The following is a 13637-nucleotide window of genomic DNA, read 5'->3' as shown; positions in this document are numbered from 1 at the left end:
AGTCTCCTATTTCAAAGAATTTCTGAGCAAGATCTTTCTTCGCACAAAGTCCTAGAATGCCACTCCTTGAATTAGATGGACTGATGCTTGAACTTGGAATAAGATGGTTTTGTATATATTAGTGGGTTTTTAATAAGAGTGTACGAAAATGGTTGCTTTTTTAATGTTCAGGGCTGTTGGGATGTCAGTATTTAAGATGTCAGACAGGTTTTGTGAGAGGCCTGTTAAATTTCTCATGTATTCCATGATTAAGATTAGGTGTGTGCAAGAACTTAAAAAAAACACACTTGCAGTAAAATCGGACAAAAACAGCTTTGATCTGACAAAAGTTAGTAATGAATTACGTTTTGTAGAAAGCGGTGGATTAAGTATCTTGTGATGCTCTTTCTTTGTGGATATCATCAGAGCTCAGTTAGGATTAGCTGCTTCTGGATCAAAGCCCTTGTTTGTTTCTTGATTTAGAGAATTTATACGCCATCTCTCCGAGACCTCTTTGAGGCCTGTGCATAAGTAAAAACGATCTGTAGAATCATCAAAACAAAAACATAATTATCAAGATTTAAAACAAACCATAAACGGCTGTATGATTCTGAGGAGGAGGGAATTCTACATGTGAGGTGCCAGCACTGAAACATGGCATAAAAACAGCATAAAGTAAACATTGAACAGCCTAAAAAAATCAAGAAAGGAATCCTTTTACCCTTAGCCTGAGTTAAAATGTTTTGGCTTGGGGCCTAAAAATCAGTAGGTAGGCACCAGATGACAGGATGGGAAACTGGGCTAAAACAAACAATACGAATTTCAGCAGAGAGCATTTAGGAAAAAAATCAAATGCCTAATTAAAGGATGGGTGAGACTTATCTTGGCAGCAGTACACGTGAAAAGGACCTAGGGGGTCTTCATAGACCATATACTGAAAATGAGACGGCAGTGTGATGCCGCTAGAAAGGGAAATACGATTTTGGGCTGCATCAACAGAAGTATAGTGTCCAGATCACATGAAGTAATGGTATCACCATACTCTCCTCAGGTTAGACCTAACTTGGAGTCCAGTTTTGGGCACCACAATTTAAGAAGGATATTGACAAGCTGGAACATGTCCAGAGGAGGGCAACAAAGATGGGTAGGGGTCTGGAGACCAAGTCCTATGAGGATAGATTGAAGGAACTAGGTATGTTTAGCCTTGAGAGGAGACTACTGAGAGGTGATATGATAGCCCTCTTCTTGTATTTGAAGGGCTGTCCCATAGAAGATGAAACGAAGTTGTTTTCTGTTTCTCCAGAAGGTCAGACCAGAAGCAGTGGGTTAAAATTAAATCACAGTGAGCTAAACGTAAGGAATACCTTCGTGATGGTAAGAGTGGTTTCTTGGTAGAACAGGCTTTAGAGATTTTTAAGAAGACACTAGATGGCCACCTAACAGCAATGATGATTCTATGACTCAATATGAATTTTGGCAGATTGTGAGAGGGACGGCAGGAAGGGATTAGCTGATGCTGAGGTCTCGTGGCCCTTTTATATGCCCAGAATAATGTTGATCACTACTTTGGGATCAGGAAGGAATTTTCCTTCAGACCAGATTGGCTAGGCATCCTGGAAATTTTTTTCCCTTCCTCTGGGCATTGAGTGGTGTGTGTGTGTGTGTGTGTCGCTGGGGTAGTTTCAGAGTAGCCATGAGTTTCCTGTATTGTGCAGAGGGTTGAGCTAGATGGTCCTTGGGGTCCCTACCAGCTGTATAATTCTAAGGAGGAGGGAATTCTACATGTGAGGTGCCACCACTGAAAAAGTCCTGTCTGTAGTCACTGCCCACTTTGCCTCTAGATCAAGGCTTGGGAAGTGGATCTTGACTGGAGGGGTTGGGCAGTATAGGAGGAGGAGGTTCTTCAAGAACTCTAATTCCAAGCCATTTGGCCTTTGAAAGTAAGAACTAGCACTTTGAATTCTGCCCAGGAAAAGATGGGTAGCCAGTGCATATATACCAATTCCTCAGATTTGAAACCTTAACTATAAGCAAGCCCAAATAACTAAAAATAAAGTCTTGTAATAATTTTGATAATAATGATTTGGCTCTGGTCTAGTTCATTCAAGTTTCAGGAAGGGCATTCTGCAACAGAACCGTTAAGAAACCAAGCCCTTGGTGACTGAGAAAGCAAGCCTAAGCAAGCCTACTTAGAATCCTGCTTGTGTGTTTTCAGTGGGGCTTACTCCCGGGAGAGTGTTCTTAGAGATGCACTCTGTATTTGGTGGAAGCATGAAGGGCTTGGTGAGTTGGTTTTGCTTGCTATGTGAGATTAAGATGGGCTGTAAGGAGAAGGTAATCTTTAATGTATGACAGTGAATGAGGGTTTGAACAAAATTCGGCTCTTGCAAATTCCGTTTGATCTGGCAGCTGTGCAGATATCCAGGGGTTGCGACCCCACACCCACATTCACCTGCCCCAGAGGGACCTGCAGGCTGGGTGGAGGGGACTGAAGTGGTGAACAGCCCTGCCTGGGTGCCACTGCAGCAGGCAGCCTAATAAGGGGCAGCAGGGGAAGAAACAAGGGTGAAGCCATGCCTTGGAGTGTGCCAGCAGCAGCCTCAGAGCCGAGCAAGCCTGACACAGCCTGTAGAGGGGAGACAGGGCCCAGGCTGCACCTGGGAGTAGACAGGAGGAGATTGGCAGGGCTTGGGCCTCCTGGGGCCTGAGCAGGCCATCACAGCCTCTGGAGAGGGTGGGGCAGGAGAAGGGAGGGCCCAGCCAGAGAAGCCAGGACCTTCAAGGCCTGCCCCTGAAGAAGAGGCATTGGGGAGAGATCGGGGTCGGCCCACCCTCAGAAAATCCTCTATTAGGCCAGCCTGGGCATAGCCAGGGAGGAAGAGCTAGACAGCTTCTGTGAGGGATGGAGAGAGGAAGCTGGCTAAGGGGGAGAGAGGGCCGAGGGTGAGCTAGAGCCCCCCCCCCCCGTTTTCCTCTTCCTGTCTGAGGCTCAGATAAAGCCCAGTCATGAAAAAAGGAGACACTGGAGGGTATCTCGGCCCCAGATTCTGACTTACCACTGAGAGAATCTGACAGCAAGCTAGCTAGTTTTCTCTCATTCTGGCATGAAACTGGAAGAGACTTTAAGTCTGGAACTTTTAGGAAGAGGTTTTGCAGTGCTGAGATTTCAGATAATGAAAGTGATAGTCCTAGAGGACCAACACATCATTATGGTCCTCACGGCATATCACAACCATGATACAGATTGGTGACCGTAAGCAACACATAAATCTTGCCATTAAATTTAAAAGCTGAACATAACAGTTTGTAGCACGAGCTTTAGCATACTTTCCCCCATGACTTCCTGCAATATTTATATATTGATATCAATATATATATTGATATATTTATATATTGATAAGATTTCTGTCTTTCACGTACTGGAGTTTGCCTGAGGCGACCGACAGTATAAAATGAAACAATAAATAATACAACTTTAAATCGAAATAGATAGATAGAGATATGCATAGAAGGATAGAAACTTGGTAAACTTAAAACAACAGTAGCCGTTAATAATCTTTTAAGACCGCAACCAAACAAATCATCATAAAAGCCGGAAAAGAACATGACAAGGGGATAAATGCAAATTGAACAGTGTTTCTTCTTCCTTTATTTAAGGTTTAGTGATGGTACCTAATGCTGATCGTGTAACTTTTTTATCTTAGCACCCCGGCAACTTTGGAACAGAACTATGTCGTCTGTGAGCTGCATCAGAAAATCAACATGTTGTACTCCTTTTTAAGAAGCCATTTGAATAAGAAGAGTATTGTATTTTTTGCAAGTTGCAAAGAGGTATTGCATGTATCTAGAATATAAATAAGATAATAAAAGGTTAATGAATTTATTTCAGTCTGCATCTCATCTAATAATAAAACCAATGCATTTGAAGGAGAAAGTAGTTTTTACTTTAAGGTGATTTGTTCATGTCTTGTAGGAGACACGTGCCTCTTCTTTATTGGGGCCTGCCACCAGCTGTTTTTATAAGCACTTGTATTAACAATTTATTTTAAGTGCTCCTGGGTCACTGGAATTTGGAAAGAGGTGTTGCTTTTGCAATAACCCTGCATTCTGTTAAATTGAGGTTGGATCCTTCTGTGGTTGTTGAAATTATAAAAAAAATTGATGGAGAATAAAAAAGAAAAAGCCTCGCAAGACCCTTATTGAAAATTTATTAGTGGTTGTAAAGATTTGGTGGCAAACCACTGGGAATCTGATAACTGATAACAGATCGTGAAATGATTGGAGAAAGCATTCTCAGTGGTTGAAATGGATGTTAACAGAATCAAGATAGTTGTTGTGGGTTTTCCGGGCTGTATTGCCGTGGTCTTGGCATTGTAGTTCCTGACGTTTCACCAGCAGCTGTGGCTGGCATCTTAAGATGCCAGCCACAGCTGCTGGTGAAACGTCAGGAACTACAATGCCAAGACCACGGCAATACAGCCCGGAAAACCCACAACAACCATCGTTCTCCGGCCGTGAAAGCCTTCGACAATACATAGAATCAAGATAATTTCAAAATGGAAACTTATTTATTTACTTCATTTGTCATTTGCCTTTCTCATTAGGGCTTGAGGTAGATAACAAAATTATAAAACAATTCAATAAAGACCAGTATAATGCATCCAATAATCAGTGCAATATGAAGGGCGGAAAGAAGGGGGGGAAAACTGCCTACAATTTTTCTGACAATTAAACTATAACTATAGTGCCATCTGTTCAGAGTTCCATCCTTTTTTTCAATATATTGGAATAAATGATGTATTGTCGAAGGCTTTCACGGCCGGAGAACAATGGTTGTTGTGGGTTTTCCGGGCTGTATTGCCGTGGTCTTGGCATTGTAGTTCCTGACGTTTTGCCAGCAGCTGTGGCTGGCATCTTCAGAGGTGTAGTACCAAAAGACAGAGATCTCTCAGTTATTGGAATAATTATTGTTATGTTCTCAATAACGCTATCAGTTTCTGAATGATATTAATAACAACAGTAAATAGTTTGTTTAAATCTGGTGCCCAGTTACTGAGGTCTGCCTTTTTAGGTGAATACTTAACTCCATATTATAGAAAAAAGCAAGAGCCTGGTAGCACCTATAAGACTAACAAAATTTGAGGTAGGGTATGAGCTCAGTTGTGGCTCACAAAAGCTCATACCCTACCTCAAATGTTGTTAGTCTTATAGGTGCTACTGGACTCTTGGTCTTTTCTACTGCTACATAGCTACCCATCTTGATCTAACTCCATATTGCAGCTCTGTTTGGAAGTTATGGGAATCTACTTAAATTAGCTTTATCTAATTTAATTATAATTCTTGCTACTTCTGTAGCCAAACTGCATGCCATATAGGACAAATTGTATCTCATGTGGGAGATGCATGTTTTTATCTCCTGGTGTTTCTACTTTTACTTTAAGGCATCTGTGAATTTAATTAGAGCAGCAGTGGTCAGGGAGGAGATGTTGAATACTTTGTCTCCTAGTTTTGTTTCTCTGCACACACATTTATTTGCTTCATTTATGCTCTGGCATTCTTAGCAGTGGTGTCCCAGTGTGGCTTACACCATTTTCCTCTCCTCCAGTCTATTCTTACGACAACCCTGTGAAATAGGTAATGCAGAGAGTATGTGGCTGGTCCAACGGCACCCAGCAATTTTCCATGGCAGAGTGGGGATTCAAACCTGGGTATCCCAGGTTTTAGTTTAGCGTCTACCTGCAAGATGGACAAAATAAAGGTCCCTGACTGCAGGAGGACAAAATAAAGATACACGTATCGCTTCTCCCCACCCAAGACTAACTCATGGTTCTAGGGGAGGAAGATAGATCTGAAAAATACCAGGCCGGTTGGGGGCGGGGGGGGGAGTTAAATATCTTTGCCTCCAGTGTTTTTGCTCCTGTCATTCTGAACTTCTCCCCAGCAGATTTAAAATAAAGAAGATCAGGAAATCCAATCACAGGTTTTCTATGAAACATGTATTTTGGCCCTTTAGTGACTGCATTGTATATGACGCTTTTTAGGGTAAAATAATCAAAAGACAGGCTCATGACCCAAATTGCTTACAATCCAAATTGTTCACTGGTTTCTAGGTTCAATACCTGTTCAGAATATTCTGCCGTCTTCGCCCTGGCCTTCCAATACTGGCCCTGCACGGGAAACAGCAGCAGATGAAAAGAATGGAAGTCTATAATGATTTTGTTCACAAGAAATCAGCAGTTCTCTTTGCTACAGATATTGCTGCTCGGGGGCTGGGTAAGTAGCTTCAAGTACCTGCATGTCCATCAAGCTAGAAAAGTACTTAAGCTTTTATCTCTCTGATCCAGGGGGTAGCCCTACTAGTCTGTTGTAGCTAAAGTAAAAAAGAGTCTTGTGGAACTTAAAGACTAATGGGTTTATTGCGGTACAAACTATCACAAGCCTGAGACTGCTTTGTCAAATGCACAATATAATAAGATTGTGGATAAGGACAATCCTGGCTTTTAAATTTGATTTCCTTTGAGTTGGATCCAAAGGACTGTGAATAGACCTCTGCTCACAGAACGTATCTTTCCCGCTTCTCTTTTTTACTGCAGCACTTTGTGTGTCCTGAAAAGTGAATCCTGGGCAGCCTCTATCCTGCTTGAGGCTGAGGTCTCAGAGTCAAGTTACTGGAGCCGACAATACTAGAGCTTAGATGTTGTTATTCCACCAAAGGTTGAGGGAGAACTGAGGCTTTAAATACTCCTGCAAGGAGGTGGAGATGCGAGCTCTGCCCTTCTGGGAGCAGGGTGCTAGTTCTTAAAAGAGCTGTGCCTGGTTACAGTGGCAAGAGCTCCACTGGGGTTGGAGGTGGTTCAGGATTTTGTGGGGCTGGAGGAGTCAGTTGGGGAGAGACCTCAAGTGCTGCAGTGGGTTCTGGGATGAAGGGTTCTGGGTTTGAGTCAGAGGGCTGGGCTGTATCCTAGGGTGAGAGGTTGGCTCAGATTCCTGGGGCTGTTCTTGAACAACAGAGAGGTTCTTGGAGGTGTCCCAACTGTCTTATTCCGTGGTAGTATCAGGTGTTCAGTGCCCTCCTCATCTGAGTCTTAAGTCTCTTTGCCTGATGAGGAGTCTGTACTCTGATCTATGACAGTTTGGTGTAGTGGTTAAGAGCGGCAGGACTCTAATCTGGAGAGCCGTGTTTGATTCCCCAGTCCTCTGCTTGAAGCTAGCTGGGTGACCTTGGTTTAGTCACACCTTCTAGAAGCTCTCTCAGCTCCATCCACTTCACAGGGTGTTTGTTGTGGGGATGATAATGGCATAGTTTGTAAACCGCTTTGGGTGGGTATTGTTGCCCTGAAGGGTGGTATATATATTGAATATTATTGTTGCTATTATTATTATTATCTTCAGACTTCAGATTCTTCACTAGGGAAGAGGGAATCAGCAAAGTTTGCCTTTATCCCTTTTCCAACCCTCTGCTTCAAGAAATACGTATCCTGCTTTTCTGTTGTTAAAATAACACTCAAAGCAGTTTACAATAATTCAGTATGAAAAATAAAGGGTTTAAATAATAAAAATGAATCAATAAAAGCAGCAAGTCGGCAGTCATAAAAACCAATCATAAAACAATCATAAGTTTGTTCAAAGATTTAGGGAGGGGAGAGAGTGATGGGGGAAAATAGACAGCTAAATGTATAAATAATATACAAATAAAATTTTAAAAATTGTGCTAAGTTGTATGTTTGGGTGCTGGGTAGTTTTTAGGTCTGAAAAGGCTGAAAGCCACTGGTTTAAATAATGAAAGATTGTTAAAAAAATTAAAGATTTACCATTTGTAAAACACAAATACTCTGTCTATCTATGTCAAGTATAAAATTACATTCTGCTTCACCATCATTACTTAGGAATTGAAGAAACCATTAATTTTAGTCCTATCTGACACAGACCTGATATATGTGATTAATTTTACTTTGTCTCCTTAAATCCAGTGTCTATAAAATGGATCTGAAGCATAGCATTTATAGTGGGCCATACTGCCAAAGGAGAAACTTTTAAAATAATTTTAAATGTTTTCAGATCTCAAGACCTTTTCTCTCCCTTTGCAGATTTCCCTGCAGTGAATTGGGTCATTCAGTTTGACTGTCCAGAGGATGCAAATACTTACATTCACAGAGTAGGAAGGACAGCCAGGTATGATTTCCCCGTGCTTTATTGTTTGTTCTATTTATTTAGAAAAATTACTATGCTTCTTGTGAAAAAGCCCTGACCTGGATAGCCCAGGCGAGCCTGATCTCGTCAGATCTCAGAAACTAAGCAGGGTCAGCCTTGATTAGTAATTGGATGGGACACATCCAAAGAAGACCAGGGTTGCAGAGGCAGGCAATGGCAAACCACCTCTGTTAGTCTCTTGCTATGAATACCCCAGCAGGGGTCACCATAAGTCAGCTGTGAGTTGAGGACACTCTTCACCTTCACCCAAGAATTCACCCGAGTATTTCAATCTCTGGGAACATGCGCTGTGTTTTCTGAGGAACCTAAATGTGGACTTGAAACTGGCAGAAAGGAACGGGTTAAAGGAAGACGCCATCAAGCTCTAAGCATAGATCACTCAAGCTATTGGTTACGCTTATGACTCTGACTGAAGCAGAACAATGGTATGCCACCCCCCACCATAATAGTAATCTTTTAAACTTCATATATACTCCGCTGTTCTCCCCAGTGGACCTAAAGTGGCGTACATCATTCTCCTCTTCCATGGCATCCCTGTAGCTACTGAAGCCTTAAAGCTGGGAAGACTGGAGTAATAGAACGAAAAGTTTTCCTTTTGGACAGCAAGGGACAGTAAGGTGATCCCAGGGAAGGGAGGGGGAGAAAGACAGGGTTATTTAAATTCAGGAGATATGGAAGAAGCTCTCTCGTAGATGCTAGTTCCTCGGATGGGCACAAGCCTCAGCCTTATACCTAGGGACTCCATCTTGTCCTCATGGCCAGGGCCAATGGAGAGAAGACCCAACCATGAGAAGTAAAGATGAACTTCAAATGATTACCAATTAAAGCTAGCTTGTCCTAATTAAACAACGTTTAGGATATGTTCTGAGTGTAGGGAAAAGGAACCCTTGCTGATCCTGAATGCTGGAACAGAACAGGTATATCTTTTTATTCATGTATTAAACTTCCTTATATTTTGCATGCTGTAAGTCGGATCTCTAGGAAAAACGCCACACTTATTTGGTCTTGCTATCTGAAGCGTGATTACAGGGAGGGGCAGTGCCGAAGCTCACCATCCCTGGAGGGCTGTAGCTCGAAATTGTGAAGTTGCAATAAATCACCTCAGTGTTTGCTTGTAGGAGAGTAGAGGGAAGTGCTGCAGTTAGGCGGAGCCTCTAAATGGCAACATAGATACGGACAGAGTACTAGATACATGGCTGCATTTAGCAGAAGATGCTTTCAGAGTTGTTGGTGGCAGAGTGTGGTACCCAGTTTGTTCTTAGCACTTCTGGGGAGCAAGGGGAACAGGAGATGGCCCCAGGTGGAGACTTGGGATGGCTGTGGGTTTTTTCTGACCTCTGAGGGGGGGCACTGAAAGGAACAGGGAAAGGGCACAGTATCTTATTCCAGGACACCAAAATACTGGACAACACTTCCAACTACTTTGTCAGACTGCACAGGGAAGCCATTGAAATTCACAAGCATAAGCAAAACTTCAACAGGAAAGAAGAAACCTTAAGAATGAACAGAGCATGGTTTCCAGTTCTGAAAAACACCAGGCTAACAAAACACTCTATACTCGACAATAGCCCTGCAGAGAAGATTAGCACATCAAGCGCCAATCCATATGCAAAAGAACCTCCTCAGGATACAGGGAAGCCTCCCGGCATTAGCATTCCACACCCTGGGAAACTCTTACAGGATGACTCAGCTCAACCCCATCCCTCCTGAGTAGATACAAATGACCTGCCAACATCTTTTCCACACCGTGACACTGAGAGATCTCTGTCTTTTGGTGCTACACCTCTGAAGATGCCAGCCACAGCTGCTGGCGAAACGTCAGGAACTACAATGCCAAGACCACGGCAATACAGCCCGGAAAACCCACAACAACCATCGTTCTCCGGCCGTGAAAGCCTTCGACAATACATCGAACAGGGAAAGGCTTACAAGTCCTTCACACTTCTCTAGATTGAGTTGGCTTGTTGAAGCAAACTTGTTACCATGTTATAGAACTGTTCATCATGCTGTGTTAAGAGAGATTAAATGATATTCCTGTTTAAAAATGCATCTGGTTTACAGGAAACCCATCTTCCTTAGCTTTGATCTGCTCTTAATAAGCATCCTGATGTCGCGTTTTTTACAAGGGAATTCCAGATATTAAACTCTGTTAAAACCATCATAGCCTTGCTTATGGTACTCGTTTGTATAACTTTTGCCTGTTTCTCATTCATTTTTATGGTACATGATTTTTTTTATTTTAGAAAGTGCGCATGACATGCTTCTGTTACTAGAAAGAATATCCAAAGCATCTTGGTTTTATTGGTGGTTTTAAGTTGGTTATGCGTTTTATTGTTTTGCTGAAATTGTTATAAGCCACCTCAGGCTCGCTACATGGAGACAGCAAGATACAAATACTTTAAGTAAATAAATACAATGACAAGATAAAAGTGAACACAATAAAAGTTAATTAGCAAATCAACTAAAAATACTCATTAAACATGTTCATAAAGCTGCAGCCAGTAGAAAACCCCATAGATAAAACAGCAGTCAATTAAAAAACTAAAACTAGAAGTATATTGGCACTAATAAAAAAACAAATGGTTTGGGATATAAAAATCATCAAATGCCATCCGAAACAAAAAAATCCTCAACCAACTTCTGGAATGCTAAAAGTGAGGGTGCAAGGGAAATTTCTTGCAACAGTGAGTTCCACAATTCAGAGCTGATAAAAGCCTCTTTGAACTTGCCAGCCTTGGCTCTCTGACTAAATGCATTAGAACAGGGCATCAGCAGGATGATTTTAGCTCAGGATCCCAAACTTCAGGTTTCAGATTATTACTTCCCTCCTGCTAATGGGGCTGAAAAGCTCCACTGTTGTATATTGAGTTCTGAACTTTGCCTCTAAATGTGGAGCAAAAAATCTACACTAAGGATTGCCACATGCCCAGTGCCTGATCCTGACCTGGGTTTCCCTCTGCGTCTCGCTCTCAGAGTGACAGGCTGCCTCTTCTGGGCTTCCCTCCATGGCAGCGCCCTCTAGAGGCGCACCAGGGTAGGAAGTTAGTTGTCTAGAACATGGTTAGTCTTTTATATAGTAGGATATTCTGCTGTTACATAGGGCTCCCAGTGGTCTTCCATACAGATTGCATATCAGGTGCATCCCTGTGTAGTATCAATAATGCTGCAACATCTGTTCTCAGATCCTTCAACATTCTGTTCATCAGCTCTTCTAAAAAATTCAGATAGGCTCTTACTTCAGTTTGCCTTCCTGCTGAGATTGGGGGATGTATATATAGCATATAGTTTCTGAAACACTGTAATGTTGCTTGGTAAGATACTGAGATTCTCTTCAGTTTATTAAATTTCTCATGCGTATGATGTTGAGCAAAGTGACGGCAGGGAGTCTATAGAGACCTGAAAAACGGGGGTAGAGATGTAACTTTTTGCATGTTTTAAGGCATGATTAATTGGCCTCCTTAGTGTGTCTATGTGAGTGTCTGAGAAAATGGAAATTTCAGTAAAATTTATATAAATTCAATTAAAATTTGTGTGTTGTATTAGCTTTTCCATATTGACTGTAAAATTGTTCTTGGGGCTGTAAAACCATACGGTGGCAATGGTTACTCAACACTGAAAGACAGTTGTCTGTAGTAGTTAGATCATTTTACTAAGAGCGGGACCACAAGTGACGCCTGACACAGATTGGACACTTGCCAGCTTCCCTCCAGTTTTGATGGGAAATGTAGGCAGCTTGGTGGAATGTTGGACAAGTGACAGTTGAAAAGTCCATTGGACAGCAGTCAGAGAGCCAAGCTGCGAGACCAGGATGCCTACATTTCCCATCAAAACTTGAGGGAAGCTGACAAGTGTCCAACCTGTGTCAGGCGTCACTTGTGGTTCCGCTCTAAGACTGGTGAGACTTGGACTTTGTTTCATTTATACCTTATTTTTCTTCTCACCCAGTGTAGCTCACAATGTTTTCCCTTCCTCTACTTTATCATCACAGCAACCCTGTGAAGCACGTTAGGCTGAGAGAGTATGGCTGGTCCAAAGTCACTCAGAGCTTCCATGAGAGAGTGGGGGATTCGAAATGAGGCCTTCCAGGCCCTAGTCCAACATACTAATCACTATACCATGCTGGGCACGAAGCTTACAGGCTTCTAAACCTACTTTTCTCCTTCACTATTCCCTGAACATTTCTGGTACAGTGTTGCATCTTCACTAGTTTTTACATTTGCTGGTTCTTTACATTTACTCAGAATTAAAAGCCACCTTTTTCAGTGATGCACATTCTCTGGACAGTATTCTTAGGATTTTTGTATGTTAAACCTTTTAAGAAAACACCCAGTATTCTGCACTATGAGAAATAAATGGAAGCTGCTTTCTGGCAGGGTTTGTCCCTTATAGATAACTGAAATTTCCAGTCTTTTTAGATGACACAGCAGTCTCTCATTGAGAAGAGGATTTTTTGTTACATCTGCCTGAGCATAGATTGGATTTTAGTGCCATTACAGTCTCTCTCAAAATGATTTTCCATAATTCAAGGCTAGAATAGTCTCATTTAGTTCTTGCCTTATTGAATTTTGATAGTATTTATAACCCAAACACGTGCTCTTTTAGCGCTTGCTGTTGAGTCATTGCTGAGGATAGCTCCCTTATTGCATTGCCATAGTAATAAGCAGTTTCTTCTTAAATATTTGCTGTTGAAATTGCTTTTGTTACAAACTTGCTTAGCATTTATAGCTTATCCTCCTCCTAAGGCATTCAAATCAGCTGGCTTGTGGGGCCTGGGAAGCATAAAGAATGGCGTTGTTGTCACAGACCAAGGCCCAGCAAGCATTCTGTGACAGCAGCCAGTCAAATGCCTTCAAGAAGCTCATAAGCAGGTTTAGAAGGTGGTGATAATCTTTTATTGTTTATTCCAGCAACTGGTAATCAAATGTATACTGCCTCTGAACATGGAGGTTCTGCTTAGCTATCTGCAAGTTAACTGTGCATTGAATGAAGAAGTGCTCCTCTTGATCTGCCTTGAACCTGCTGCCAGTTAGTTTCCTTGAATAATCTGAAGCTCTAGTATTATATTGGTGTTCTCCCATGCATTGAGTATTGGCTACACCCAGTCCAGTTCTGCTGAGGTATGGAAATTAAAAAGGCAGCAGGCTGTTTGAAACTTTTCTTTGGATTTAGACCCCAATCCTATAATCAGTGTTTTAACTGTGATAGTACATGTAATGGCTTGTGTGATGTATCAGTGTTGACATTAATATAATTATTGAATGGGAAGGGGCCAAGGCCATTGGCCCCCTTACCAACCCTTTGTGGTGAAGCTGGTCTGTAATCCCCCCTGTGGATTAATCCACAGTACAAGATGCAACGTACCACAAGCCATGTACTGCAAAAGATTATCAGAAAGCAGCAAATTAGAAATGGCTTGCTCAGCTCAAGCTCTTTTTCAAATCCATATT

The 13637-nt window shown here is 42.0% G+C and overlaps 1 protein-coding gene across 1 annotated transcript in view; it reads left to right on the top strand.

Moving 5' to 3' along the window:
* The window catches only part of DDX10 (DEAD-box helicase 10), a 242076-nt gene that overhangs the window by 19341 nt on the left and 209098 nt on the right, over nucleotides 1–13637 (top strand). The window contains exons 7-9 of the mRNA XM_054974856.1: nucleotides 3684–3810; nucleotides 6090–6252; nucleotides 8067–8151. Coding sequence (XP_054830831.1) covers nucleotides 3684–3810; nucleotides 6090–6252; nucleotides 8067–8151 — 375 coding nt within the window. The remainder of the gene's footprint in view (nucleotides 1–3683; nucleotides 3811–6089; nucleotides 6253–8066; nucleotides 8152–13637) is intronic.

The sequence above is a fragment of the Eublepharis macularius genome, chromosome 3, assembly GCF_028583425.1.
Source record: "Eublepharis macularius isolate TG4126 chromosome 3, MPM_Emac_v1.0, whole genome shotgun sequence".
Classification (NCBI taxonomy): domain Eukaryota; kingdom Metazoa; phylum Chordata; class Lepidosauria; order Squamata; family Eublepharidae; genus Eublepharis; species Eublepharis macularius.
Note: the sequence above shows the minus strand (reverse complement) of the source record. Positions and strands in the feature narration are given on the sequence as shown.